At 49.9% G+C, this 26,034-nt stretch overlaps 1 protein-coding gene across 2 annotated transcripts in view; it reads left to right on the plus strand.

Moving 5' to 3' along the window:
• Positions 1-19,980, plus strand: part of KIAA1755 (KIAA1755 ortholog) — a 33,847-nt gene extending 13,867 nt beyond the window's left edge. The window contains exons 6-14 of one of the 2 annotated variants that reach the window (XM_007441863.4): positions 349-442; positions 3,868-3,954; positions 7,193-7,309; positions 8,103-8,201; positions 9,144-9,292; positions 10,924-11,062; positions 14,319-14,441; positions 17,076-17,267; positions 17,902-19,979. In XM_007441863.4, coding sequence (XP_007441925.3) covers positions 349-442; positions 3,868-3,954; positions 7,193-7,309; positions 8,103-8,201; positions 9,144-9,292; positions 10,924-11,062; positions 14,319-14,441; positions 17,076-17,267; positions 17,902-18,852 — 1,951 coding nt within the window. In that variant the 3' untranslated portion in view covers positions 18,853-19,979. Of the gene's footprint in view, positions 1-348; positions 443-3,867; positions 3,955-7,192; positions 7,310-8,102; positions 8,202-9,143; positions 9,293-10,923; positions 11,063-14,318; positions 14,442-17,075; positions 17,268-17,901 lie in introns of both variants that reach the window. The other variant, XM_025175453.2, reaches the window with a different exon arrangement.
• The last annotated feature ends 6,054 nt before the right edge of the window (positions 19,981-26,034 follow it).

The raw sequence follows: 26,034 nt of genomic DNA on the forward strand, positions 1-26,034 counted from the left end.
TCCCCAGGCACTAAGCTCCCTCCCTCGCTGCCTCCACCAGAGATCAACAGCTTCCCTGCAAGAGAATTTAGCAGCCTCCTATTCCACCTCCTCCACAGCAGGGGGCAGCACCTGCCCAGCCTTGGCTAGCCTCAAAAAACTAAGACTTGCTCCTAGTCGGGAGTTGGATGGGAGACCACTAGGAAACCTCAGGGCTGATGGCTAGAGTGGGAAGATGGAAAACCATTCCAGGAGAAACCCAGGGCAAACCCCTTCTGTACCGCCACCAAGGAGCCTCTACAGACCTGTCCATGAAGTCAAGCTCAGCTCGAGAGAGTCTTTATGACTTTGTTTTATTCCACCGTGCAGGAAGCGTTCCAACAACCAGGGGTTGGTGATCCTCGTCGATGCCAGGAAAGAGCCTCCCCCACCCACGCTTTCCACAGCCCTGGGATCCCTCCAGGTAATTGTAGCGGGGTGGGAACCACAGTGGGGATCTTACTGCTTGCCTGCAGGTTGGGAGGAAGGGGGATGTCGCTTCAAAGATTCCCTCTTGCTAGTTGGCAAAAGAGGGGCATTGCTACCTTCTTCTCCCCTAGGAAATACGCAACCATGTGGGACAGTGTGTTTCAACCTTGGGAGCCTTCAGATTCTTACTTTTTAAGACAAGGCAAAAAGGAAGCCTGTAGGTCCAGAAAAAAACATGCAGTACACTAAGGAAACCAGGGACCCAGGTGCAGGGGGTCCCTCACTCCCCCATCCAGGCCCAGGAGAACAGCCAGGTCTTCAATGACTGTAGGACCATCATTGGGGGGCACCATGGGGGGAGGCTGTTCCAGAGGGCATGTACCATGGCAGAGAAGGTGGGCATCCTAGGTTCGACAATTGCACCACCCTGACCACCATCTTGACTTTTTTGACCACACCCTGCTTTCCTCCTGTCTTTGAGAGGGGAGGAAATTTGCCGTATTAAAATCCCTCCCCCCCACCTCATTTTTATTGGCGTAGTTGATCTCCCAGAAAGTAACGTGGGACGTTGCGTGGGAGAAACAGGAATGCGGAGGAGCCCGAGAGGGGAGCGAGGGGGGGTGCAAGGGCCCCTCTTTCTGCCCTGCCTTTTCTGCCCACAGACACCTCTGCAAGGAGCTGCAAAGAGGGCCGTTCCAGGAGGTTGCACAAGACAGCTGTGTGCATTTGCACAACCAGGGACCACTGCGTGTCTTCCAGAACCTTTCTATTCTTTTGTTATTATTCTTTTCCCACGCGGGGGGCTGGGAGGGAGGGAACGGGCGAGACCGTCTCCTGTTGCCCATTTGGGGCACTCTGCTGTGCCGCCTGGCGCGGCTCAAGAGCCTGCCAGGTCCACTTTGGCCAAGGTTCACGCATCTGAGGCTTCCAAAGCAAGCAGAAAGCGGGCGCTCCTCTGCCCCATCGTGCCCCCTGGCTCGGTGCCTCTTGCAATCTGAAACCCGGCAAACAGGCTTGACCTTTGAAACAGTCCTGTGGGGAGGCAAAAGCCAACTGAACAGCCTCTGGTCCTGTGCCCAGTCCTGGGTATTTACACACACTTGGTTTATCTGAGTCATACTGATAAGAAATTGGGGAAAACTTGTGACTAAAAATAGGCTTCCTTGACCGTGGGGGCTGAAAGAGAGAGGAAGACATGATCTGCTTCTTCCTCCCCATGGGGGAAAAAAACCCTGATTCCTGCTTACCAAGGAGATATTGATCTCAAGGGAGACCTGCGTTTGGTCTTCTGCAAGGTTGAGGTTCTCCTCACCAAGGAAAGAAAGAAGGAAGGAAGATTGATTTTGATGGAAGGGAGGAGAGAGGAGAGATGGATGGATGGATGGATGGATGGAAGGAAGGAAGGAAGGAAGGAAGGAAGGAAGGAAGGAAGGAAGGAAGGAAGGAAGGAAGGAAGGAAGGAAGGAAGGAGGGAGGGAGGGAGGGAGGGAGGGAAGGAGGGAAGGAGGGCAGGAGGGCAGGAGGGCAGGCAGGCGGGCTGCACAACAGACTTGCCCAGAAATAAAAAAGAAGTTCTCTGACCTCCATCATGCCTGTACCAGGTGTAGAGTTGGCTTCTTCACGTGGCTGAAGAAATCTTACCCCGTGTACATGCGGCCTCTTAACTTCCCATTTCTTAATTTCCCATTTCTTTTAAGGGAGAGTACAGCTGATCTGGGTGAAAATACCATAGAAATGGGTTTAAAATGTCAATAACTCCTAGCCCATAAGGCAGCTGCATTTACTAGGGAGATTCACGCAACATTTTAAGCTCTGCGCTACCATTAACGAACGGAACTGCTGTATTCAGGTGACATGCTGTTTGTTGCTCGTTCAGTTGTCTCTGACTCTCTGTGGCCTCAACAGCCACAAAGACCCTTTGCAAGGGCTGTCTGTCTGCATCTCTTGAGTGCGTCTGTCATCCGTGAGCGTCTCCAGCCCCCGCGCCTCCCGCCGGCCTCTCTCTCGATCGCCGTCCAGGCACCGGGGTCTTCCCCATGACCTGGCCTTCGCCTTCCGGGCCGGAACATCCGAGCTTTGCCGTGGGCTTCCACGACTTCCATCTGGGACGGAGCGGCCCCTTCTTCTCGTGGCCCACGGTCCCCTCAACCCCTTCCTCCAGCCCCGTGGTTCAAAGGCTTCGGTTTTCCTCCGCCGGCCTGATGGCCCAGCTTTCACACCCACAGCTTACATCTGGGGAAACCGTGGCTTTCGCTATGCGTACTGTGTCTTCGTAGTCAGCGTGATGCCTCTGCACTTCAATACTTTGTCTCGGTCCTTCATAGACTTTCTTCCAGGCAGCCGATCTCTTTATTTCCTGGCTACAGTGAATTTTGGAGCCTAGAAAGATAAAGGGTGTTATCACGTCAATTTCTCTGCTTCCTTGCCTTGGGTCATCATTACCTGTTGCCACAATTTTCTTTTTTTTTTTAAATAGTTTATTTAAAAAAAACACACAGTAGCAGAGTTTTTACATTCTCTTCTTTCACTTTCCAGAAAAGATTCCTTAAATCTTCACTTCCAGCCATCAGAGGGCTTTCATCAGCATATAGGAAGGGGCAGATATTTCTTCCAGCAATTTTAATTCCAATTTCTATTTCGTTTAATCTGTCATTTCTGGATTCTGCATATAAGCTAAATAAATGCAGTGCCATTATACAACCCTGGCGTGCTCCTTGTCCAATTCTGAACCCTCCGGATGCTCCATATTCCATCCTGACAGTTGTTTCCTGGTCATCATAAAAATTATTTAATAAGCAATTGAGGTGGTCCGGTACATGCATGTTTTCAAGGGCTATCCACAATTTTTGTGATCTATACCAATGTTTTTCACCCTTAGAAACTTTAAGATGGATGGGCTTCAACCCCCAGAATTCCCCAGCCAGCATGCTGGCTGTTGAAGTCCAACATCTTAAAGTTGCCAAGGTTGTGTTCACACAGCATGCTGAACCTTTTTACTGAGTTAACCCATTTTCAGAATACATTAACTAACTGGACTGGGTTCTGACAATACCCTGGATCGACTTGTTTAATGTTAAAGCTTAGCAAATGCCCTGCCTTTGCTTGGTTTGAATCTGGTGTGTCTCCCTGCTTCTGAGATCCCTGTTTAAATGAACCAACAATCAAAGTGAACCCCAAACCAAGTTCAGTGTAAACTGCCCCTCTTTAAAAAAGCAAAAACCAACCCTGACCTCCCCCGATCACGTCCCCACCCACCCTCCATGTGCTCTGAGGCTGCTCTGAGCCAATTTGAGGAGGTGGGAGAGAAGGTTTCAGGGACACAGCGCGCACACACACACACACACACACACCAAGCAAGCAGAGGAAGCCATCAAGGACAGGCTGGAAGGACGCTGATGCCCAATCTCCTCTTCCTTGCAGAAAGCCTTTCCTGGCCCCATCCACATCCTCCTGCTGGTGGCAGAGAAGGAGGCGACCTCCCACACGGAGAAATTCCCTGGCTTGCAGGTGAGTTCTACCCATCAGCTTCTCGGCCTGAACATGGGTCCCTTTGTGACGTTGTGCAGTGCAAACCCCGTCCTTCCCAAGACAGTAGCAGGACTGCTGTGTGTGTGTGTGTGTGTGTGTGTGTGTGTGTGGTTTTAACAGGATTTGCAACTGCGTGCAGCCCCCAAATTCAGAAGATGCTAAACTGCTCCCTGTCATAGGCCAGGACTGGGCCACGTCTCTGTTAAAAGCAGAAGAGCCCCGCCACCGAAAAGCCATGCGACCTAAAGGAGAGGCCACTTCCTTTGACCCATATCCTGCCTTCCTTCCTAAAACGGACCTTCAGAAGGAGCTTCCTGCAGCAATGGGGTGGTTCAATTCTGCCCCGTTTTGAGAGATATTGAGGAACTTTGGGAAGGAGGCAACTCTAGGTAGATGTTTGGGAGAATTGTTTGGGCTGAAGGTGCCTTGTTTTCTTGCTTCCCCCAGTGGGCCTTTTCTGCCCCAAGCCCCTCGGTTGCATGGCCAAATAGCTTTGTTCCCACGGAAAAGGTCCACTTAGCATCCTGTATGGGACAGCCTTCCCTCTCGTGGGGACGTGACCAGGTGCTCCGCCAAACCCTGGACCTGCTTTGAGACCTGCTGCTGCAACAGCAATGGGGCCTTTGCAGACCCCCCTCCTTATTAAGCACCCCTTCCTAAGGATGGCAGGTGGGCAGCTATGGAGCTCCCCCAAAGCTTCTGCATTTCCTAGGATTGCAACAGTTTGGGGAAACAAAGTTGACTTTGACTCTCTAAATGTGTTCATAATGATGGGTAGAGAGAGACAGAGAAGCGCGAAGTTTTAAGTGAATGAGTAACCATCAAACCATTTTTTTAAACTCCAAACAAACCCTTTTGGAACAGGGACCAGTGTAATCAAATTATTAGATAAAGGCTGAACCATTTTTTCCCCTGTGGAAGGACCACTGTTGGCCTTTGACCAACAGGCTGAGGAGTAAAACTGCATCTCTTTTTTTTTCTTTTTCAATTTTCATTAAACTATAATGAATTTTAGCACTCTCCAGTCAAATGTAGTTAAACTGATGACTCTTTCACATTAAACTGTATAATTTGGTCCCTCGTTTTGAGCCCAGGTAGGGAACAGCATCTACCTGATGTGGCTCATCTCAAAAAAGCTAAGCAGGTCAGATTCACCTGGTCTGGCCTTGGATGGGAGACCTCTAGGGAGCCCCAACTCCTTGGGGAGATGAAAAGCCAGGATGGAAGAAGGCAGGGGCAACCAACGTCTCTCCTGTTCTCAAGCCAACAACACTGAATGGTTTTGTAGCCACCAGGAGATGAACTTAGGATGAGTAAAGGAGACTTTACCTTTTATGCAAACTCTTCTGGGGGTCTCTGGGGGCTACCCCCAAGGGTTTATGCTTAGAAGGAACTGTGTCTGGGAGAAGGTCCCAGCACACAGCGCTGATGCCAGCTTCTTTCCTGACCCTCAGGAGGAATCCAGTGGAGGATGTGGCAACCTGGTTGAGCATCTGGAAAGGGTGTAATAAACCCTGCCTCAGTGCCTGAAAGGCAGAAATAAGATTTTGAAAAGAACAAGGGCAGTTTCAGGATGTCCTTTCCCCCTGCCCCCGGGGAGGGGGGGTAAGGGACGGCACACCCATCGTGATGCCATGATGTAAATGAGGCAAAGTATGTAACTTGCCTCATTTGCTCGATGACATCACAACATGTCAACCCTGACATCATTGTGGCTTCATTGATGGGGGGGCAGCTTTCTGGGGAGGAATCAAAGCAGGCAGTTGCTGCCCACCCCCAGTACTGTTTCCCCCTCCCCACACGCACACATTCTCCAGAATCCTTGAAGGGCAACGTCCCCAGCTCTTATCCTGGCCCCAGCCTGCCTGCCCCCTCCCCAATTGAGTGGGACCAGCTGGGTGGGAATGGCAGGAAAATTCTCCCTGAGAGGCTGGGGGGGCTGGGGGGGCGAGTTCTGATCCTGTCTGTCTCTCCTCTCTCCCCAGCCATTAATTACGCCAACCCCGTTGGCCTTAATGGTCTTCTGGCTCCCGCTGCTAAGTCAGCCTCTTCCACCAGCACTTCGGTGCGCCAGACGTGGGGATTAAGATAATAATTCAGCCTTGAAAAGGGTTCTGTTCCTTTATTAATGCCGCTCGCTTTAATTAATGTAATGTGAAATATTAATGGCCTTGATTAACTGCCACTGCCCTGAATGATTAAAATGTTCTCATTTCCCGCACGAAAAGGCACCAAGGTGGGGTGGGGGAGAGCTCCTTCTGGGGCGCGAGATGAATGGCAAGTCCGAAAGGGAGCCGGAAACCCCCCTCTCTCTGCCCCGCCTGCTTCACAGGAAGTGGGGCCACACGGGGTCCCCGGCACCAGACCGCCTGAAATGTAGGGGTTCGGCAAGCAGGTAGGCGTGAATTGGCTTTGCCTTTGGAACTGCAGGTCTGGATTCCCTGCCAGCAAAGGCCAAACCCTGCAAGCTGAACAAATGATGCAAAAAAGTCTTGCTTATGCTTGGAGAATCAACTCCTTTTAAAATAGGAACACAATTCCTGCTGTTTCTGCTACACCCGGGCGGGCAGGCGAGGCCTCTCCTTCCAGCCACCCTTTGCAGCAGTCAGCCCCCAGATGGCCCAGTTCGCACCGCATGTTAAATCCCTCACTCAATGGCCGTGTTCACACAGCATGCGGTGCCCAGGCAGATTAAACCCCGTCGTGGCTTAACACAACTTGCTTAGAGAAGGATGGTGTTCCCAACCCTTCTGAACCACAAATTTCATAATCCCATTTTAAGTGAGTCTAATATGTTTTGGGAATCCAGCCAACATATTGTCTGGTTTATACTTCAGCTCATTTTCACATGCAGTATTTAGGTATCTCTTGGATTTTATAAAAACATAGGTTTATTCTCTTGGTCCAAAGAAGCAAAGGTGAATCTCCTTCAGGTCCAACTTGACTCTTGGTTACTCTGCAGATGCGATGTTCCTACAGTTTTCTTGGTGACAGAACAGAAAGTGTGTTGCCACTGTCTTCTGCCAGGATGTGTCTCAACTTTCCAGCCCAGCCTGCAGCCCTGGGATCTCCTGGTGGCTTCCCATCCAATCTGACATTGCATTGTCTTTCAAGATCAGCCAACCTCACTTGCTGGTGTAATGAAGCAAACCAAGCTAGATCATTAGATGGTTTCTCCAACCCAAAGGTCGATTGTCGTCCTGTGTCTTGCCTGCAGGTGGAGACAGTGAGCTCTCTGAAAGCTCTGGGGAGGCATGTGGACAGCGGCCAGTTGACCCAGGCCTTTGATGGTCAGTTCCCCTACAGCCATGGGGAGTGGGTGCAGTTCTTTCAGGTATCCTCTTCTCATGCCATTATCCATGTGGGGAAGGGGGTTGGGAGCAAACTTGTTTCTTAAGTTTCAGCCGCAGGGGTGTCCATGTGGCGTGGTCAGAAAAGTCAAGACGCCCGCTGCCCTGGTGTGATTGAAGTTCCACCTGGTCTTTTTATTTGCATGATGCGACACAGATAAAAATCAGGTGGAGCTTTGATCTCACCATCACGGCCACCATCTTGACTTTTTGGACCACCCCCTGCAGAGACCCCTCTTCTGTAATTTGTCGTGGAATTTCTCACTTAGAAAGAAGGCCCTAATGCCGTTGATGCCGTTCAGCCCCAAACTCCAGGCCTCCTCCCGCACTTGCTGCTCCCCGCACATCCCTCGGACTCGGGTCTTCCAGCTCCCGTGGCTCAGACCGGGGTGGGAGATCTCCTTGGGGTGGGGCCTTGGCCTGTGCTGCAGAGAACCACAGTCCCCAGCGGTGCTCTGTGAATAAACACTCTGCTGAAGGCATCTGGTGAGGAACTCCTTGCAGCAGGTGGAAAATACCGGTCTAGGCGGCTGCAAATGTGTGCCAGGAAGACCTGCACTTGGAGACTGGCATCTCCGTGTACGAAAGCCCATGCCTCCTGTCCTCTCTCCATCTTTAGTGGGCAGCGTGCGGGCTTTCTGCCACCAGTTTTATCACCCAGAATTTCCTCCAGAGTGGCCTGCAGTCTGTTGGGTATCACCTTGCGTCCCGGCCTCCCAACCGTAAGGCTGCAACCTTGATTTTGACAGAATGTCTTTTGGTGTTTCCTCCTCCTAGAAAATCCATCATTTTGTCAGCGGACTCAAAAAGGCCTCCGAGTTGTTACGGAGCACCATCCAGGAGCTGGAGAAGGGAGAGGTTCTGGAGACCTTGCAGGTAATGACTTGCCATCTGCCGGACCGTTGCATGAGGTTGAGGTTTGATGCCCCGTGGCAGTTCCTGGCATTGGCCAGGCGTGGTGATCTGCCTCTTCTCCTGGCTTGGAAGGGCCGAATTAGTTCCACTCGTCACTGGATGGCAGAACAGAGTCTTGGGCCACTGGAGGATTGTGACGGAGATGGGCGAAAGTAGCTACAGGCCCCTCTCCGTCTTGGAAGGAAGAAACAGCTTTCTTTGAGAGTGGCCGAGCACTCCTCACCGCCTGGCCAGTCCGCGTGCTTCATTCTGAAAGCGAAGTGGTTTGTTGGACTTCAGGTCCCATGGTCTGAGTTCACAGCACACCAAATGGGAGTCAATAAAACGGACTACATGCTATGCCCAAATGAGTATCCCACACGTCAGCTTGAAGGGATGGCTCGTGTTCCAAAAGGTGCTAAGACATGGTTGGGTTGCTCCAACACGATGAGGCACAAACGACCCACCTTCTTTATGGCCTCCTCTGGCAAGCTGTGTGAATCCAGCCATTCTCTCCCAACCAGCATGGACAAAGCTGGCTTTATAAGGATGGGGTGCAGTGGTTTTCAGGGAAACTCCCAGTTAGCTCAGGGGGTCTAGCGGATTTCTGCCCCATAGTGGGGCTCGCTGTTGCACAAAAGGCGGGGGAGTAGTTCAAGAGCTGTAGATGCCTGTGCCCTCTCTTACACACCACCTGCATCAGCAATGTTCTGCTGGAGTGGGCTCTCAAGGCCCCTCTAGCAGGAGAACCTTTTCCTTCCAAGCTTTGGAAGATGGCTAACTGGGGGAGGAGAGAGTTGCCCTCCCTCGTTCCTCGTCCTCCTGTAGCTCGTGTTGAGCTCCGTACTGTCTGGACCAAAGAGATTCAGAGAGAATGGTCGCTGCCCTCCATGAACCTGGCTAACATGTTTGATTGCCCCACAGGCGGTGGAGCACCAGGTGAGCAGGCACCGGCAGCTCATGCAAGAGGTTCTGTGCAATGCCCAGCTGGTGAGCTTGCAGAGGGAAGGTGGGGCCACGCTGGCCAGGCTGCGGAAGGAGGCGGCTCGGCTCGGCTTCACTCCCGACGTCCGGTAGGAGAGCAAAGTTCTCTGGCCTCGGCCTGAAAAGCGAGTCAAAAGCGAGAGCCTTGGCAGTCCCTGGAAAGGCTCCCAGCCTTCCCCATCTCCCTCAAGGGGCCTGGGGCAAATCATGGGGCTGCCACAGGAGGCCTGAGGACTGGATGGTTTATTCCCATGCAAAGTTCTCATGAAGGTTTGCAGTGCTTCACAGTGGAAGGAAAAGCCACATGGAGACGACTCGACCTCCTCGCTTAGTTGCCTGATTAGACCCCAGCTTCCACAGAGCACCCAGACTCCCATTGTGGGGGGAATGGAACTCCCTTTGGGTTGGCAGAAGGAGGGCTGGTTCCTGGGTGCCTTCCTGAGTTGATGCCCACCACAACTGGCTAGTGATGGAAAAGACTCTGAGGAAACTGGGGAGTCTGAATGCTCAGAGCGGACAGTAACTTCTCAGGGAACTTCTGTATCTGCTGTAATTGATCAACATCTGCTTGCCTTCACTAGCGCACCTTCTTGTCAGTTCTGCAGTCTTGGCTTTCCAAAGGTCTTGCATTTAAGTACAGGACAGACGTGCCAGCGACCTCTTTTTTCTCCCATGCCCGCCTCACAGTGCCTTCTTCTTGTCCCCAGCTTATACCAGGGGTGGCTTTTCCAGCCTTCAAGCCTTTCAGTAGAAGTTTTGCCTTTCAGTAAAAGTTCTACTGTAGACTCAATCTGATGTGTCACTGTGACAGTGTCACAGTCAGGGTTCCCTAGCAGGTGGGATCATCTAAGTGTCTATTGGTCACTTTGGGCTGGGGCAAGCATGACCTTATGCCTCTGGTCCTGGGGATGCTGGTTTAGGCGTGGGAGGGTTTGCCTCTTTCAAACCACCATCTCCCCTGTATCCACCAGGTCCCTCAGCTACTGCTAGCTCGGGGTCCTAACTAGGAAAGAGGGATCAGCCTGGCTAATAGCTGGCCAGCTCAGGGAGAGGCACGGCCCTGAAGCAGCACACAGAGACAGAGACATCCCTTGCTTCCCTGCGCAGTTCCCTGCCCCACACTGATGTTCAGCTCTTGAACAAATCCATGCCAAACACTTGTGCAAAGATGGCAGTGAGTTCTGACCAATGGCCGAACCCACCAGTTTTGCCATCTGTCAGACCTTGCCTTCCCAGCCCCAGCCCACATTCAAGGGAGTTTCTGGTGAGCATTTTCCAATGGTTAACACATTCTATTAATTCCACTTTAATGAAATGTGTTAGTCTGTAAAGGAGCTGCCAGGCGTCTCCTGAGTTTCGCTGACACGGCTCTCCTACAATTCCTGCTGGTTAGAAATGCTTGGTGGGAGGAGGAGGAAACTCAGCCGGGAGAATCTACCAATCTTCTTCCTTAACTTGCCCCAGACGCTGTAAATAAAAATGCCATCATTTGGTGGCAAGCAGGATGGGCAGGAAAGGTAGCAGCAGTGGGGGCAGCAAACTTTAGGTCAGCCTGATTTTTTTGCTGTTTCAAGAACCGATGGTGGACAGTCCTTTAGCCAAGCAGTGGGGAAAGCTGAATAAACTTGAGATTATCCAACATACCTTGGAAAGCAGATGTTGATAAGGAAAAGAGCGATTTGGACTCATAAAGGCTCCCCCTTTTGTGTGTGTTTGTTAGGCACAGTTTTGACAGTGCCCTGGCCATCTACAATCTGGTGGAGGAGGAGGTTCACACGCTGGTGACCAAATCCAACAGTTGTTTGGAGCACCTTGAGTTTCTGAAGAAGATCCGGGAGCTGGAGGAAGAATTTCACCAAGTAAGTGAGACTTCTGTGGCCCCGAGTGTGTCAGCGAAGCTGTGTCCAATGCTAGTTAACCCCCGTTGTGCCCATCCTTCCACGTTTTTCATTTATTTGTCTGTTTATTACAGTAAATTTACATGGTCACCCATCTCACAGTCATGACTCTGGGCAGCAAATACAAGGTTGAAAAACCAACAGAGCAAGGATAAATAAAAAGACCCAGAGCATGCCTGCCCTGCTGAATCTAGTGGCCAGGTGGAAAGAATTGGAGAGAGGTGGTCCTGCAAATTACCCAGCCCCGTGCCATAAACTTTATTGGAGATAACCAATAATTAGTTTCAGACACACATGATCTGGATAGGTTGGGCTGGGGGTGTTGGCCTGAAAGGAGGACTTTGTGTTCCCAAATTGTGTGGATGCCATCAGGAAGGGCAGTTTCATTTTCCTCTCCCCCAATTCACCTGCCTCTTGAGTCCCCTTGGTGAGGCTGAACAGATTCTCTGAACAGATCACTCTGCCTACAAATGCCATGTCTTTGTGAAAGGCATATCCAAAAGTGAACGCTCTTTTCCGTTTTGAAGTTCAGACGGTCTAAATCTGGTCCAGGGCCATACAGAAATACACGGAAGTATTACAAGTTTTAAAAGGAAAGTAATTAGCATCCTCTGCAATAGCGGGGAGATAAGTTTTCTCTGTATTTCCATAACGCAAGCCCTTTTGGTATGCAATTTCCAGAAAAGGGCGTTCACTTTTGGCTACACCTTTCACAAAGACATGGCATTTGTAGGCAGAGTTATCTGTTCAGAGAATCGGGCAATTTGCCAGAGAAAACTTCGAGGGGTTGGCATAAATTCATGATCCCACCACCTAGATCTGGGAGAGATTTCAAGGGTCAGTAAGCACAGAGATACTCACAAAGCGGGGTGACCACCCTAGCACCATCTTTCAGATTTTGGCCTCCCTTGCAGATGCCCCAACAGAAGAAGCAACTTCCTTAGATGTTTCCCTTGGTGCCAGTCAACGCAGAGGAAAAATATACGGGTTTGCGTCTCTCTGTGGAAACGGAGAAGCCCCTTTGAATGGAGCAGTTGTGAGAGGCTGGGAAGTCAGGCTGGGAAGTGTCCAGATTCACCCATCTCTTGCTAGAGCCTCACCGCTGTTGTGGTGGTTCCTTAGTCCCATGGCCGGGTGGGCTTATTGCTGCCTTCCAGCCCCCGGGGTCAGTCCCTGGGGAACGTAGGCGCCCTTTAGACCGGGCATCCAATGGCTGAACGCTTGTCTTCAGACCTCTGGATGGGCAGGTAGGAAATTCATTTCCCCTTCTCAACGTTGGCTTTGCAACGGCTTGAAGTGGGATCCTGTCCGCAGACCGTTTATGGGGCTTAGGAAATTGGGTTCAGCGGGCGAAACTTCACTTTGCTGTTGTGTAGAAGACCTGTTTTCCTGTGCTGGTCTGGATCCCCTTAAAGCAGTGTTTCTCAACCTCAGCAACTTTAAGATGTGTGGACTTCAACTCCCAGAATTCCCCAGCCAGCGCAGAATTTCCTACCTGCCCATCCAGAGGTCTGAAGACAAGCGTTCAGCCATTGGATGCCCGGTCTAAAGGGCGCCTACGTTCCCCAGGGACTGACCCCGGGGGCTGGAAGGCAGCAATAAGCCCACCCGGCCATGGGACTAAGGAACCACCACAACAGCGGTGAGGCTCTAGCAAGAGATGGGTGAATCTGGACACTTCCCAGCCTGACTTCCCAGCCTCTCACAACTGCTCCATTCAAAGGGGCTTCTCCGTTTCCACAGAGAGACGCAAACCCGTATATTTTTCCTCTGCGTTGACTGGCACCAAGGGAAACATCTAAGGAAGTTGCTTCTTCTGTTGGGGCATCTGCAAGGGAGGTCAAAATCTGAAAGATGGTGCTAGGGTGGCCATGCTGGCTGGGGAATTCTGGGAGTTGAAGTCCACACATCTTAAAGTTGCTGAGGTTGAGAAACACTGCCTTAAAGAGCCATTTGAATCAAGGTGGATTGAAGGCAATGGACGGAACTCATCATGACAACTCAGATGGGAGGAGGAACCATCTTGAATGCTCATCAGTTGGCATTTCTGTCCATTGCGGCTGAATGTCGGATCGAGATATGGGGAGGCAGGAGTATCCATGGGGAGGGTCAACAAAATCAAGATGGGGTTGATTGAAGCTGAAGCCCATCCCCTTTTTACACATATTGTGTCTGCAGGACACATTAAAAAGCGGGCAGAGGTTTGGTTGGACAGTCCCAGCAGCCGCCTTGACTTTTCTGACACATACTTACACGCCCTGTGGACATCCCTGTTAAGAGGCTGTCAAACCAGGGAAAGCTGGCTTAAGAGTTGCTCTCCTTCTGTTACTCTATTCGGCTTTAAGACCCTGTCCTGATAGACTCAGGGTTAGTTTATTCATCAAACAAACTATGGCTTAGCATTGCCCTGATGAGTTAAAGCTCCAGTATGGATGGGTTGGCTATGTACACACATGCTCACAAATGGCAGGAACCTTTCCTAAAAGTGGGCTGCCCCATAATCAGGGTGATGCGTATAAAAAACAGGTGGGCCTTGACTGCTGCCATCTTGACCTTTTTGACGATGCCCTGATGACACACCCCAGACAATTCAGTTGTCCTCTCTTCCTCCCAAGGTCTAGATGCCTCCCCTTCGGCCATGGGAATTGGGGGGTTCACCTTGATGGCCCTTGGCTGCTGGGGGCTCTTTTGGCCAAGAACCCCCCCCCCCCAGGAAGGAGAGGATCTCTTTGCAATGAGGTCAAGCAGCCCAAAGGTTGGTCAGGTTCTCCAAGAAGGATTTGCATTGTCACTGGGACCCTGTAGCCGCGCCTGTCACCCGCTCCCTCCCGGCCCTCCTTCTGCGTCTTCACAGCTGGCTCCACCCCATATGCTAAGCCTTGGCTTGCTGATGATCCTTGGCTGGCTTGGTTCACACGGGTGCGCCACCCGTGGCTGCTTCGCACAATGCAGTAAAGCAAACCATTACCTTGACAAGCCACACACTTAGCCCGGTGGCGGAATGGACCCGTTTCTGGGCTTCGCGCTTGTATGACAAGCTCGGCCACGAATGACAAGACCCGAGGACCAGTCCAGCTGAGCTTCACGCTTTGTATGAACGCAGCACCCGGTGAACTGACCTGGTTAAGGACATTGTGCGCACATGGCTTGGCTCAGCTTGATGTCCAAACCTGGTCATTGTCCAGCGAGGGGGTTTTGCTGTTCCTTCTTCCCACAGGTCCGTTTGTGGCTCGACGAAGAAGGCGAGCCGGAGCTGCGTGCAGTGGGGCTGGCGGAGGGCAGCCTGGAGAGCACCGAAAAGTCCTACCGGCGGTTTAAGGAGTTCTTCAGGGAAGCCACGGTACGCTGGGGTGGGGAGTCAAAGCCTGCGCTGCCGGTATCCGACGTCCGTATTCTAGCATTTCAATTTTTGCCACTGCAATCCTTCATAAGCGAGTAACAGCAGTAGAGTTAAGTCTTCCCTGAATTTCAGCAGGAGAGATTTTTCGGGAAATGTAAGAGAAGGTGCTGGAGAAGGTTGTCCTGCATTTTGTTTCTGTTCTCCTGCTGGCCTTGGACGCCACCCTTCCTGCTGCTCGTCCTCCTTTCTTGGCAAATTCCTAATCATATGTGCTATTTCATATCTAATTTTTAAAACGTGGTTGGTGAGCTAGTTAGCTGGTTAGGAGCCATTGAGCTGGTGGATGGTGAGCTAGTTAGTGGGTTAGGGGCCATCAAGCTGGGCTTGTAGCCGTGGGGAATGCAAGGACAGATGCTCCCTGTCTTGACCACCTTATAGTCATAAACTCTTCCAGAGACAGTCCTTTGGTCCCTTTGATCCCATTCAGGGGTGTCTGCAGGTTGTGGTCAAAAAAGTCAAGATGGCGGCTGTGACAGCATGATCAAAGCTCCTGTTTAAAAAAATAAGATCATGTGTATTTATTTCAGCCAATGACAAATAGTATTAATACTAATATAAATATGAACGTTTAGAGTTTTGCGGCGATTCACAATTATTTTTCAAGATACAAATTTAATTTTACATATTCAAATGATCTAATTATTGAAATAACGAAGCAATGAATTTTAAATTTTGACAATTGTAAATTCTGTTTATCTACTGATGCTTTATTTTCCATCTACTATGTCTTTTCCCATTTCTTCTTTTTTTCTTTTGAGCTGTCATTTATTTTATTCTTCAAATGTTTTTAAATCTTTTTTTAAAAGGAGAAGGGAGAAGGGAGAAGGAGGAGGAGAAGCAGCAGCAGCAGCAGCAGCAGTGTGCATTGCAACACCCATAAAAACCAGGCGGAGCTTCAATCACATTGTCACAGCCGCCATCTTGACTTTTTTGACCACTCATCTACTTTGTCTAACGTCTTCCTCTTCGCAAACTTCCCTCAACCTTGCCAGGCGCAGTTTTTTCTGCTCCATCATCTGCTCACGTCACATGCCCAACTACGTGAGTTTCAGCTTCAGGAGGACCAGCAGCATTTACTGAGTCTGCTGCAGTCCAGGAAGCCCTTAATAACGGCCTCCTCCCTCCTTCTCAGCTCCTGCCCATCTTCACCTGCTGCTAACTCCAAGAAAACAGAACGACCGACCGCTGCTGATGGGCCTCGTCGTTGTCTCCTTTATATTTAACTGCATTTAACTTTAACCTGGATTTTTCAGTTTCCATTTTCACTTCCATAACGAGCGCTTCTGAACCTCATTGCCCAAGGCATTCATTTCCCATTTTTCTTCGGCTAACATGATAGCTTGTTCTGAAAGGCGCTTAGATCTTTTCCACTTTGAAATTTGGGGGATGTTTTTTCTGCTTCGAAAAAAGTCTGCTCTGCAAGGTCTCTTATCTCTTCCCACAGTGTCTCAATTCTCCTCCGCAGAGCCAAGCGTACCAACTCTGTTCCTTCCACCGATCTTAAATTCTGACTGAAGTTCCTCCAAATCAAATCCGCCTGACACATCTAAGCTCTTTAATTTTTCTGAGTTTAACCTGCATACTTGATCATAATCATTCACAGTCTTCTCCACAGTCTGCACCTGGAAGTGTCCTGCTTGCTTGGGTTGCATTTCTCCAAATTTCCCATTGTGAGTCAACGTGATGTTCAAATGGTGTATCCAGCCATGTCCAGGTGCAGGGTCTCCATTTAACAGTTCCTTCCAATTTTTTCCCCTCCAACTCGCAATCCCAAAGTCACCTAAGCAAATCCATAAATCCAGTTCATTCCATCACTCTCTGCATTTATGGTCTTGGGCTTCCTGGATTAATATGAATCCTGAGCTGCTGCGCAATATCCTAGCCGGGTTAGCATAGTCAGGGCAGGACTGAGGCTATCAAGCTTTGCCTGAAAGTTAACCAATAGAACACCTACCCTGACATTTTCATTTGGCAGGGCTCGCTCAAGGCCAGGACTCAGTGTGGTGAAGCAGGGAAGGTGTTGGACGAAGTTGTGGGAGATCTGGGATCAAGCCCATCCTCAGCTATAGAAGCTCCTGGGTGACGTGGACCAATGACTCTCTCTCTCAGCCTGCAGGATTGCTCTTGTGGGAAAAGGCTGAAGGAGGGACTGCTATGTCCACTCTGGGGAGTTCTGGAAAAATGGTAGAATATAACTGATGAATAAATCCATAAATAATACATAGAGAGCAAAGTAGAACGCACCGGTCATGCTTCTTCTCTGAACCCATAGAGTTTAGGTTTCTCTGATCTGTGGTGGTTACTGGCCTCCAAACTGTAAGATAGCATCGACTTCTTAATTTAGGAGAGCCTGGTACATTGGACCAAAGGTCCGTTAGCTTAGCATTGTTGCTCCAGCAGGGGCCTGGGAACGATCTCTGAGCATCACTCAGAGTCAATACTCACCTGCCCAAGATCTCCTGTTGTGCTCTGAATGTGGAAGTCCCATTCATGGATCGCAGTCCTGTTTTGTCACTGGGCGTAATAAATGAAGTTGTACGTGGCAAGCAATGGTTTGCCTTCTTTCTCCCTTAGGTGCACTACAACCGGGGCCTCTCTTTATCCAAGGAAGCTGCCAAGATCCAAGGGTTCAAGTTTCCTGAGATGGGGGCCTTTGAGGCAGCAAAGGGAGCTTTCCAAGCTAAGCTAACCATGTTCTACATGGACATGGAGATGAAAGGGGCGGAGCTGGAGACTTTCCTAGACCTCTACAGATTCTGTGACAAGGTGAGCTCAGAAAGGGCCCCAGTAAAATAGAAGGGAAGAGATGCAAAGAAAGTGGGAGAAGAGCTGGGAGCCCTTGGGCTCGGGGAGGTTGTCAATGAAGTTGCATTAGCAGGAACAGGAGGTTGTCCTTCTTAGCTGCCAAAACAATTATCTGGGCACACTGGGGAAAAGGAAATGAAGGATTAAGGTGCTCTTCTTCTGCCAGCTTGTGTATTATTCTGTCCATGATGGGCTATGTCTACTGGTTTCCTGGTTGGGGGCACTGTTGACCTTAACAGATAGGATCTATTCTCCTCCCACCCAAGTTTAGCACTAGTTGATTCACAAATGCAAGATTATAGGAAGAGCTTATGTGTTGTTCTCAGATTTCTGGGCTAGAGAGACCCACTTTGGCTTCCATGCCTCCCCAGAGGTCTTCTAAATTCTTACAGAAACAAGTAGTGTGGGATAGAGACAGAGAGGAATTGAAAGTCTCACAGTCATTGACTCCTAGGGAGATACTTTGGATTTGAAGTCTGAGATAAATGTGCCTAAATAGAATAGAGAAGGAAAACTCACCTTTCCCATAGAGTGAAAACCAAAAAGGAAGTCTTTGATGGAGTCAATAACAAATATTGACCTCTGTCTTTTCAAGGTCACTGAATTTAACCTTGACTGCAAGCAACATCTGTCCCTTTGGAAGGCCAGGGAGAAAGAACCCAACATTGTGGAGGTCCAACAAGGCACAGAAGATGCTCTCCGGCGAATGTCCAAGGATTTTTCAGCAGAGAAGTTCCAGCAGATGAAGATCCAAGCTTCCAGCATGCACAGTGAAAAGGGCCACTTGATCTGGACTGAAGCTCTGGAAAGAAGTGAAGAAGCCAAGCAAATTCTAGAAAACATGCTGATCAGATTCAAGGAGGCCAAGGGAATAACTGCAAGAGACAGTGGGGAGGAGAGCAGCCCTTTAGCCCATAACCCATCTTCCCCAATCCCAGCTGATGCCCCTGATGCTGGTGAAACATTGGAGAAAACCAGGAATCCACAGCCATTATCCAAAGAAACGGTGGACAGAATTGTTTATGCTGACCCTCCCTCCCAAAAGGATTCCTCATGCATCAGTTCAGGCATGGGTGTGACAGGTGACAAGAAAGCTTATCTTGCTTCTCCAGGTGCCATCTTGGAACCTGGAGGGCTTGACAGCCAGGATCTGGGTGAAGAGGCCTTAGGAAGGCTTCATGCAACCTCCCAGGATTCTCCTCCATTGTGTGGTTCTTCTGCTTCTTCTTCCAAGGCAAAGCCGATGCCAAGAACCTGTGAGACTCTGCCTCCCACTTGCCAGCCTTGTGCTCCTGTGCTGGTGAGGGGCCAACGGCCTCAGAAGAGAGAAAGAGCCCAGTACTTCCAGCTCTCCAGACATGGGAGCTTTTCTTCAGAAGATGCTGATTCTCAGAACTCATCAGAAGATGCCCTGGATTCCAGTAGCACGTGGTCCATGGAACTGCCGGGCCTCAAAGGAGGTGGGGCTCAGGAAAAGGGTCTGGGGATCCTCTACTTGGAGAACCATAGTCCAAGCAGTGGCTCCAGCCCTGCTGCTACCCAGTGAAACCAGGGGCTTGAGGTGCTGGGGGTCTGGATTATCTCCAGGTCTTCTTCTAGCAGACTGATCTGGTGCTGAAAACATTTCTGGTCTTTTGGTGCTCCATTATCCCCCATGTATTTTTCCAAAAAGCCCATTCTGTTACTTCTCATATTACTGGTGCAAAACTCTTGAACTCGCAGCCTTTGAAATAAAAGGCTGGCTTTGGGGAAGAAGAGTCCCTCTTCGCTTCAAGGCATGAGCGGAAAAGGGAGAGATTTGGCTCATCCTAGTTGACAGGAGCCAACCTGAAGGAAACAGTTGGTGCCCTGCAATAAGGGACGGGCACTGAGGAATCAGAGAGAAGAGGGCAAGTCTTGGCAGGATCAGCCTCCAATAAACACCCACCCGAAGCCTGAGTTCCTGCTGGTGCATCCCAGAGCAGAAGTTTGCATGTCAAGAGCCTCCAGCAAATCGGAAAACAGCCCAAGAGGTCTCCTGGCCCCTCCTGTTCTTGAGGAGTTCCACCTGCCCACCCATCCTCTGTTCTCCTGTGACACTGTAGACACGGCTGCTCCCAGTTCAAGTCAACAAACCACACGGCTTTACCCATTGGCACTTTGCCCCTTCTCAACTTCCTTGCCGGGAAAATCAACTGAATCATATTAAGAGCCAGTGGTCACAATCCAACCAAGACTTGTTGCAGATCAACCGTCCCTTTTAAAGCAATAGGATTTACACTGATCCATCGGTTACAGTGAGACTTGGTCACAATTCATTCTTGCTTGACTTGGGGCCAAGGTTTCTTAATACTTAAACAAGTTGCATTTCCCAGGGTGGCTTAAAATATAATCTTGATGGCACATATGAAAACAGTGCTAGAATCTGGGGAGAAAAAGCACAACTCTGAAACTCGCCAGGTGACTTAAGGTAACTCTTTCAGACTCACCTACCTCACGGGGTGGAGCATAGAAAAAGTGGAGAATCTTACATATCTCAGTAACTTTGCACTCCGTGGAGAAATGCAGAATGAAATGCAATGGGGAGGGGGGGAATCACTGCAAAAAAAAGAACAAGTGTTTATAATCTCATACTTTTTTATATTTTTTGCAAAAAAAAAAAAGCTCTACTTGGTTCACAAATGTGTTTGGAAGTGTATCTTGTCCGTCTGTGATGTGTGTTCTTGAGCACATAGTTCTGCTTCTAGTTTGCAATGCCCCTTCCCTTGGGTCAGGAACAGGGGAGTGACCCCTACTGTAAGCCGCCTAGAGTCCCCCTCTGGGGGAGATGGGCAGCATATAAGTTTAATAAATAAATAAATAAGCAAGCCTCGGGGGGGGGGGCGAGGTCATCTCCCCTTCTGCACTACCCCGTCATGCGGTTATTGAAATTGGGTGGAAAAGTCTTTCCCCTTTCTCCTCTTTGGAGAAGGCGAGCAAGGTGGGGTTGCTCTCTGATGAATCCCTACAGTGGATCTCTCCACTTTGGGGCTCCCCACTGTGGGTCCCATCGTGTCATCTCAAGGCTGGAGGCTTTGAGTGGAGAAGCTTAAACTGAAGCTTAACTGAGCACTAGTATCTATGGGATCGGGGAACACGCACCGCGGGCTTTGCACTTTCCACCCACTGGCCTGCTTTCACAAACACTGCCAAAGGAGGTTGTCATCATCTCACTCGGTGAACCAAATGCACGGTGGTGTGATTGCACCTCTGCTGATGCCGCTTGGAATTTCTAAACCGGACACCCTGAAGCAATCCTGTGTTCCATCCCATAATGGCTGAGGATTTGCTTTCTGTGTCACTGTTGCTGACGTTTGACCGAGCAAACTTACCCTCCGCCTGACAGAAGCAAAACCATTCGCTCGCAATAGCAACAATGGAAACACATTACAGGTGGCAGCAGCCAACCCACAGCTGCGATGGCCACATCCTGGTTAGGCTGTGGGTCGTTACCAGATGCAAGCTAAGAATTTTAATTTCAGGCTCAGAAGATCAGCCTGCCTTGATTTAGATTTTGGCCCTCTCCAGAAAGAGTGAGCAGAAGAGGAGCTCATCTTTAGAAAGCACCCTTCCCTGCTTTTTAATGTTTTCTCTGCGTGATTCTAAAATGTCCATATCTGGGTGCACACGCATGGATAGACACCACTGCAGAGCAGCTCTGGCAGTGGAGGACAAGAGCCACCCATTGCCGTAAGTGTTGACTGTGTTTTCCTCCCTTACAATTTCCGAACTCCCCCCTCTCCTTCCAAAATTAATGTCATAGTTCTTAGAGGCCAGACCACGCAACTAGGAAACAGTAGGAAGCCATTGAGGTGTATCTCTGGTAGTTCCTGGCGGTGGATCAGCTACCCCCTGAGTGCAAACTAAACAGCAGATATGCAAAGGGTTCTTTCCTGCAACACCGATGCCCTGCACCAAGTCCCTGAGACCCAGGGCCTCTTCTAGCCAGCCTGAAAGCCCTTCAGGATCACCTCTGTCCCAGTAAGGACTGGGAATTTGCATCGAGCTTGGGATTCGCCCTCCCCACTCACACTTGTAGAAGGAAATCCCTGAATCTGGAAGATCGAGGAAGAACATGGAGGCATGAAGGCCCAGGCATGAGTGACCCTATTAGTAAGACCCCAGAGGTATTAAATTGCACGTGTGGCACAAAGGTTTGGTCAGGATGTGCCTCAACCTGCCCTTTTCATGGTTTGGGGCATGTGAATTCCTTGGCAAGTGGCTTAACCCCCTCTCTTAATCTAAAAGAGATTACACCCCCCAGAGTCATCTTGTGTGAGATGGGCGGCTATATAAACATGACAAACCAATAAATAAATAAAATAAAAGGGTATAGCAAGTAGGCCAAGGGGTAAAAAGGCAGATAGCCTGCCTTAAGCACATGAGAAGTGTCTCAGGGGCATTGATGTCAGGCCCAGCCCAAGAACAACAGGGCAACAGTCTAACAGAGTTCAGTTCCTTTATTGCTTACACCATATAGACAAAACCTTGCCAGACTGAATCGATACTAAGCTGACCTAATGGATACACCCTGGGAGATCCTAGGGAGTGGCTATTCTAAACCTCTTACACTTCCCGCGCTCCTGCTCCGGACTGTGTTGTCTCTTGTCTCAATAGAGGCGGATACCCAAGGACCCCAAGGACTCCACTGTCTCTTGTCTCTCTGCCCTTCTTGGAATGCACCCCCTCCTCCCCGATAGCCTTGCTCTCTCCTGCAACCCACCACAATTGGTGGGACTTTAGGGTTTCTCTCCCCCAAGACTAGTCAAAAGAAACTTTGGCCACCGCCTCCTTCTCCATCACGGGAATATCTCCCTTCTGCAGCCAGACCGATCTGTCTCCATCTCTGTGGCTTCGGCAGATAACAGGAACTGCTGCCGCTTTGACTGATGCTAACGACCAGCTCCTTGTTGCGACGATTGATGAACCCAAATTAATTATTCTGGCCTTTGAATGGAGCCTTCAGGACGAGCAGCAGACAGGATGGCACCGTGTCAGTGGAGGATGGAAGCAGCGCCTCCCGCCACCTTCCCTAACAAAGGAGAGCCGGTTGGGGTTTTGGGGAGGGGGCAGCAGCTTCTCCCACCCCCACCCCTGAGGGTGCCTTTCTGACAGATGGGCAGTCACAGTTTAAAAGCAATTTCACACAGAAGTGATTTTGTGGGGATAATCATCCCACCGGCCCCATTTTTTAAATTAATTCACTGGGGACTCATTAATTCTCCCCCAAATGTTTATTCTGTCATTACTATTCATAGAGTCAAAGAGTCATTTCTGCATTGCTTCCGCTCATCCACCCATCCCGGAAATTTCGTACGCTCTTGAACCTTGTCAACATGGTGGAAAATTAGGGGCGCCTCTTTCCCATCGTGGCTTATTTCCTCAGGGAAGGGAAGGGAAGACGAGGAAAGGCAAGGCCCACGCTTGGGTGGTCCAGAGTGGGGAAAAAGCAGCGGGAGGAAGCATGTCAATGGAGGGGGCTGACCCCAGTCTTCCCCAACCTGGTGCCCTCCAGGTGACTCCCAGAATTCTCAGTCCGCTCCCCTCACTGTCGGGCAGGTTTAGGTTATACGGAGGGCTATGGGGACAAACATGTGGATGATATTTCCAGAATTTAAAATCTCAGTTGAGCTTTGTCTCTAACTTGAATCAAAACTTTAGGGCTGTTGATAGGAGACAGCAGCAGCAGCAGCCAAAAAATGAAACTGCAATTGTGCAATCCGAGGCGCAAAAGGGTGGTGCATTGATCAACAGGATGTGGCTGCTGTCTTGACTTTTTTGACTCCCTCTCCCCCAAAGATTAAGGAAACGAGGATTGAGAGGAGGTCTGGAGTGAGCAGATTTTTGGCAAACAGGAGGAAAGGCCCTCATAATTGCTCCTGGCCACACCCTGTGACGTTATTCAAAGTGTGTAAAACAGTGCTTCTCAACCTTGGGAACTTTAAGATGTGTGGACTTCAACTCCCAGAATTCATGGCTGGCTGGGGAATTCTGGGAGTTGAAGTCCACACATCTTAAAGTTCCCAAGGTTGAGAAGCACTGGTATAAAAGATTTGCCCAACATGCTTAGAGGACCAAGTAGTTGGACCTTTCTCCCACTCTCTCCCTGCATTTTCCTGGGAATTGATGCCAACCTTTCTCGGTCTGGAGTTCTGGGAGCTGCGCCCCCAATTTGGTGGGCACCTGGTTGACAAAGGGTAGTGTATGGCAGGTGAGCAAGGCCTGGGACTGAGCAGAATTGGGTTGCCCTCAAAGCCAGTTCTTGTCCTTGGACATCTGCTCTTTGGGGAAGAGGAACCAAGAAAACTGGAGGAATCCAGCTGGCAAAGAGCTTTTAGACAGTTGCTCAGTGAAATGCCACCCTTTGTTCCCGTCAGACCAAGAGGGAGGGAGGAGGCTCTGCCAAGAGAGAGAAATCTTTTCATTTTCTCCAGCTTCTGAACTGAGCTCTTCTCGTGAGGCACAGTGAGATCTTTTTTCCAGCCGTGAAGGTTTCCAACCTTTCTTCTGCAGCATCTGCTAAGGTCTACATCGCTCAGCTGTGTCAGATCAGCGGGGTAAATCTTGCAAGCTGCACCCTTTAAAATGCCAGACTTTTGTCCCTCCTATAGGAGATAAGGAGGGCTCCTCTTTTTGGGGGTGGGGTGGGGTGGGGGCAAATGCTCCCCTAAGAAAGAAGAAGCTGGCAATGGGAACTTAGGAGCTTGATATCCAAGTCTCATGGAACATAAGTTATGGATCACTTAGTAGCTGTGTTTACATGACACATTTAACCCGGATCCTGAATTTCACATTTGCTGGGTTGGCAGAGTACATTGAAGCATAAACCAAACAGGATAGGTTTGCATAAAAAGTAAAGTTACCCCCCAAATTAACCAAAGTTAATACCTAACCAAGCTTAGCCTGTTTTGCAAATGCTTCTACTAACGCTTCAGCCGTCCTGGTGGTTGTGGGAACAGAGTGATGCAAATGGAGAAACGGAGCACAAATAACATCAGTCGGTCTGCATAAAGAGCCAGCAAGAACTGGTCACACACAAACACACACCAGCAGGCAAAGCCTTGTTTTTCACCCGATAAGCTGAGCTTGCTGGAAGAGCCTCAACTTACCGAGGGAAAATGTTTGCAGGCACAGCCGGCACCAGTTTGCTGCAAAGAGAAGGTCTCAGACTTCCTGTTTCTTCTAGCTGCCAGCTCTCAGTGCAGCAATAACCCTCCTCTGCTTCCCATGGACACCCCCCCCCCTTTTCCCAAAAGAAGGATCAAAGCCTCTATCAAGATGAACTTTCCTCTCATTTCCTTACGTCAGCTGGAAACACATTTTGAAATCACCTCCTGCAGAGCGGAAAGCTGAAGCTAAGCACTGTCACACAAGCTTTGGGTCAGGCATTCTTCTGCAAAATGACCTGGCCTCTCCCCAAGAAGCCAGTGCTAAGAAGTCACCAATAACACTGGGTGGATGCCATTCCTGTACATAAAGACCTGGGGAGGCAAGAAATAAATTGGATCCAGCTGGGATCTTCAGCAGAGTGGGTCTTCAGTAGAAGTCCTACCATGAAGTTCCCTGGGTGTGGCATTTGCAGTAAGATAATTCATCTCATGTCCCCTGGACTGCTAGGAGGTCAAACCAGTCAATCTTAGAGGAAATCAACCTTGACTGCTCATTGGAAGGATCGATAATGAAGCTCAAGCTCAGATACTTTGGTCACCTAATGCGAAGAGAGGAGTCTTTGGAAAAGACCCTGATGCTGGGAAAGATGGAAGGCCAAAGGAGAAGAGGACGGCAGAGGATGAGATGGTTAGATAGCATCCCTGAAGCAATGAGCATGAAACTGAGCAAACTCAGGGAGGCAGTGAAGGACAGGAAGGCCTGGCGCAATATGGTTCATGGGGTCATGAAGAGTCGGACACGACTTAACGACTGAACAACAACAACAACAACATTCATCTCATGTGCATGATGACATCATGGTGTGCACTATGTCACTCATTCGCCTTTGCCCTCACGAGACCTATGGCTCTTGCTTCAAATGAATATTGACTAAAGTGGACAAGGAGACAGCAGACCAAGAGGTCTTCTTCATATCTGTACCAATATGCACTTCATTTTGCCCATTCCCTTCCTTCCTCAATCTCTTCCTCCAAAATACTGACACAGCATGCAGAATGTATCATGAAACCAAGTATAAACATTTGGCTTTTGTGGGAGCTTGGCATGACCATCCTGGCTCTACCTTATCTGGCAATAGTGGCTCACTAATATGGGGAAAGTGGAGCAGGAAGGGGGGCATTTGTGCAGGGTGCGCATGGCATCAGGGGACATCCCATTGTATCAGGTAACAGAGAAGGACCCTCTGGAATACATGTCATGCAGGGTGGGTTTCTCCAGACCAGAGCCGGCTTTGCATTCCGGACCTGGAGAAACCCACCTTGCAGGATGTAGCGTTTTAGCTCCTCAGGGGCTTTAAAAACATCCACATTCACCCAGGAAAACAGAAGGGTGCCTCCCGGTCCAGGTTTCTGTGGGTGGCAGAGCCGGGCACCTAAGAGGCTTAGGACAGTCCTGCTGCCTGGGGCCACCGGACAGCACAGGTTGATGTTCCCTCCCCACCAGGGAGGAGAGAAGGCAACCCCACACCTGGAGGGCGACACAGATTCCCCCGTTCCCTCTGAGCATGGGCAGAGCACCTTTCTTTCACCACACATAGCAG

Source organism: Python bivittatus, unplaced genomic scaffold (assembly GCF_059951505.1).
Source record: "Python bivittatus isolate LINGU-HERP-01145 unplaced genomic scaffold, Pbiv_v1 ctg000700_np1212, whole genome shotgun sequence".
In the NCBI taxonomy this organism is placed as follows: domain Eukaryota; kingdom Metazoa; phylum Chordata; class Lepidosauria; order Squamata; family Pythonidae; genus Python; species Python bivittatus.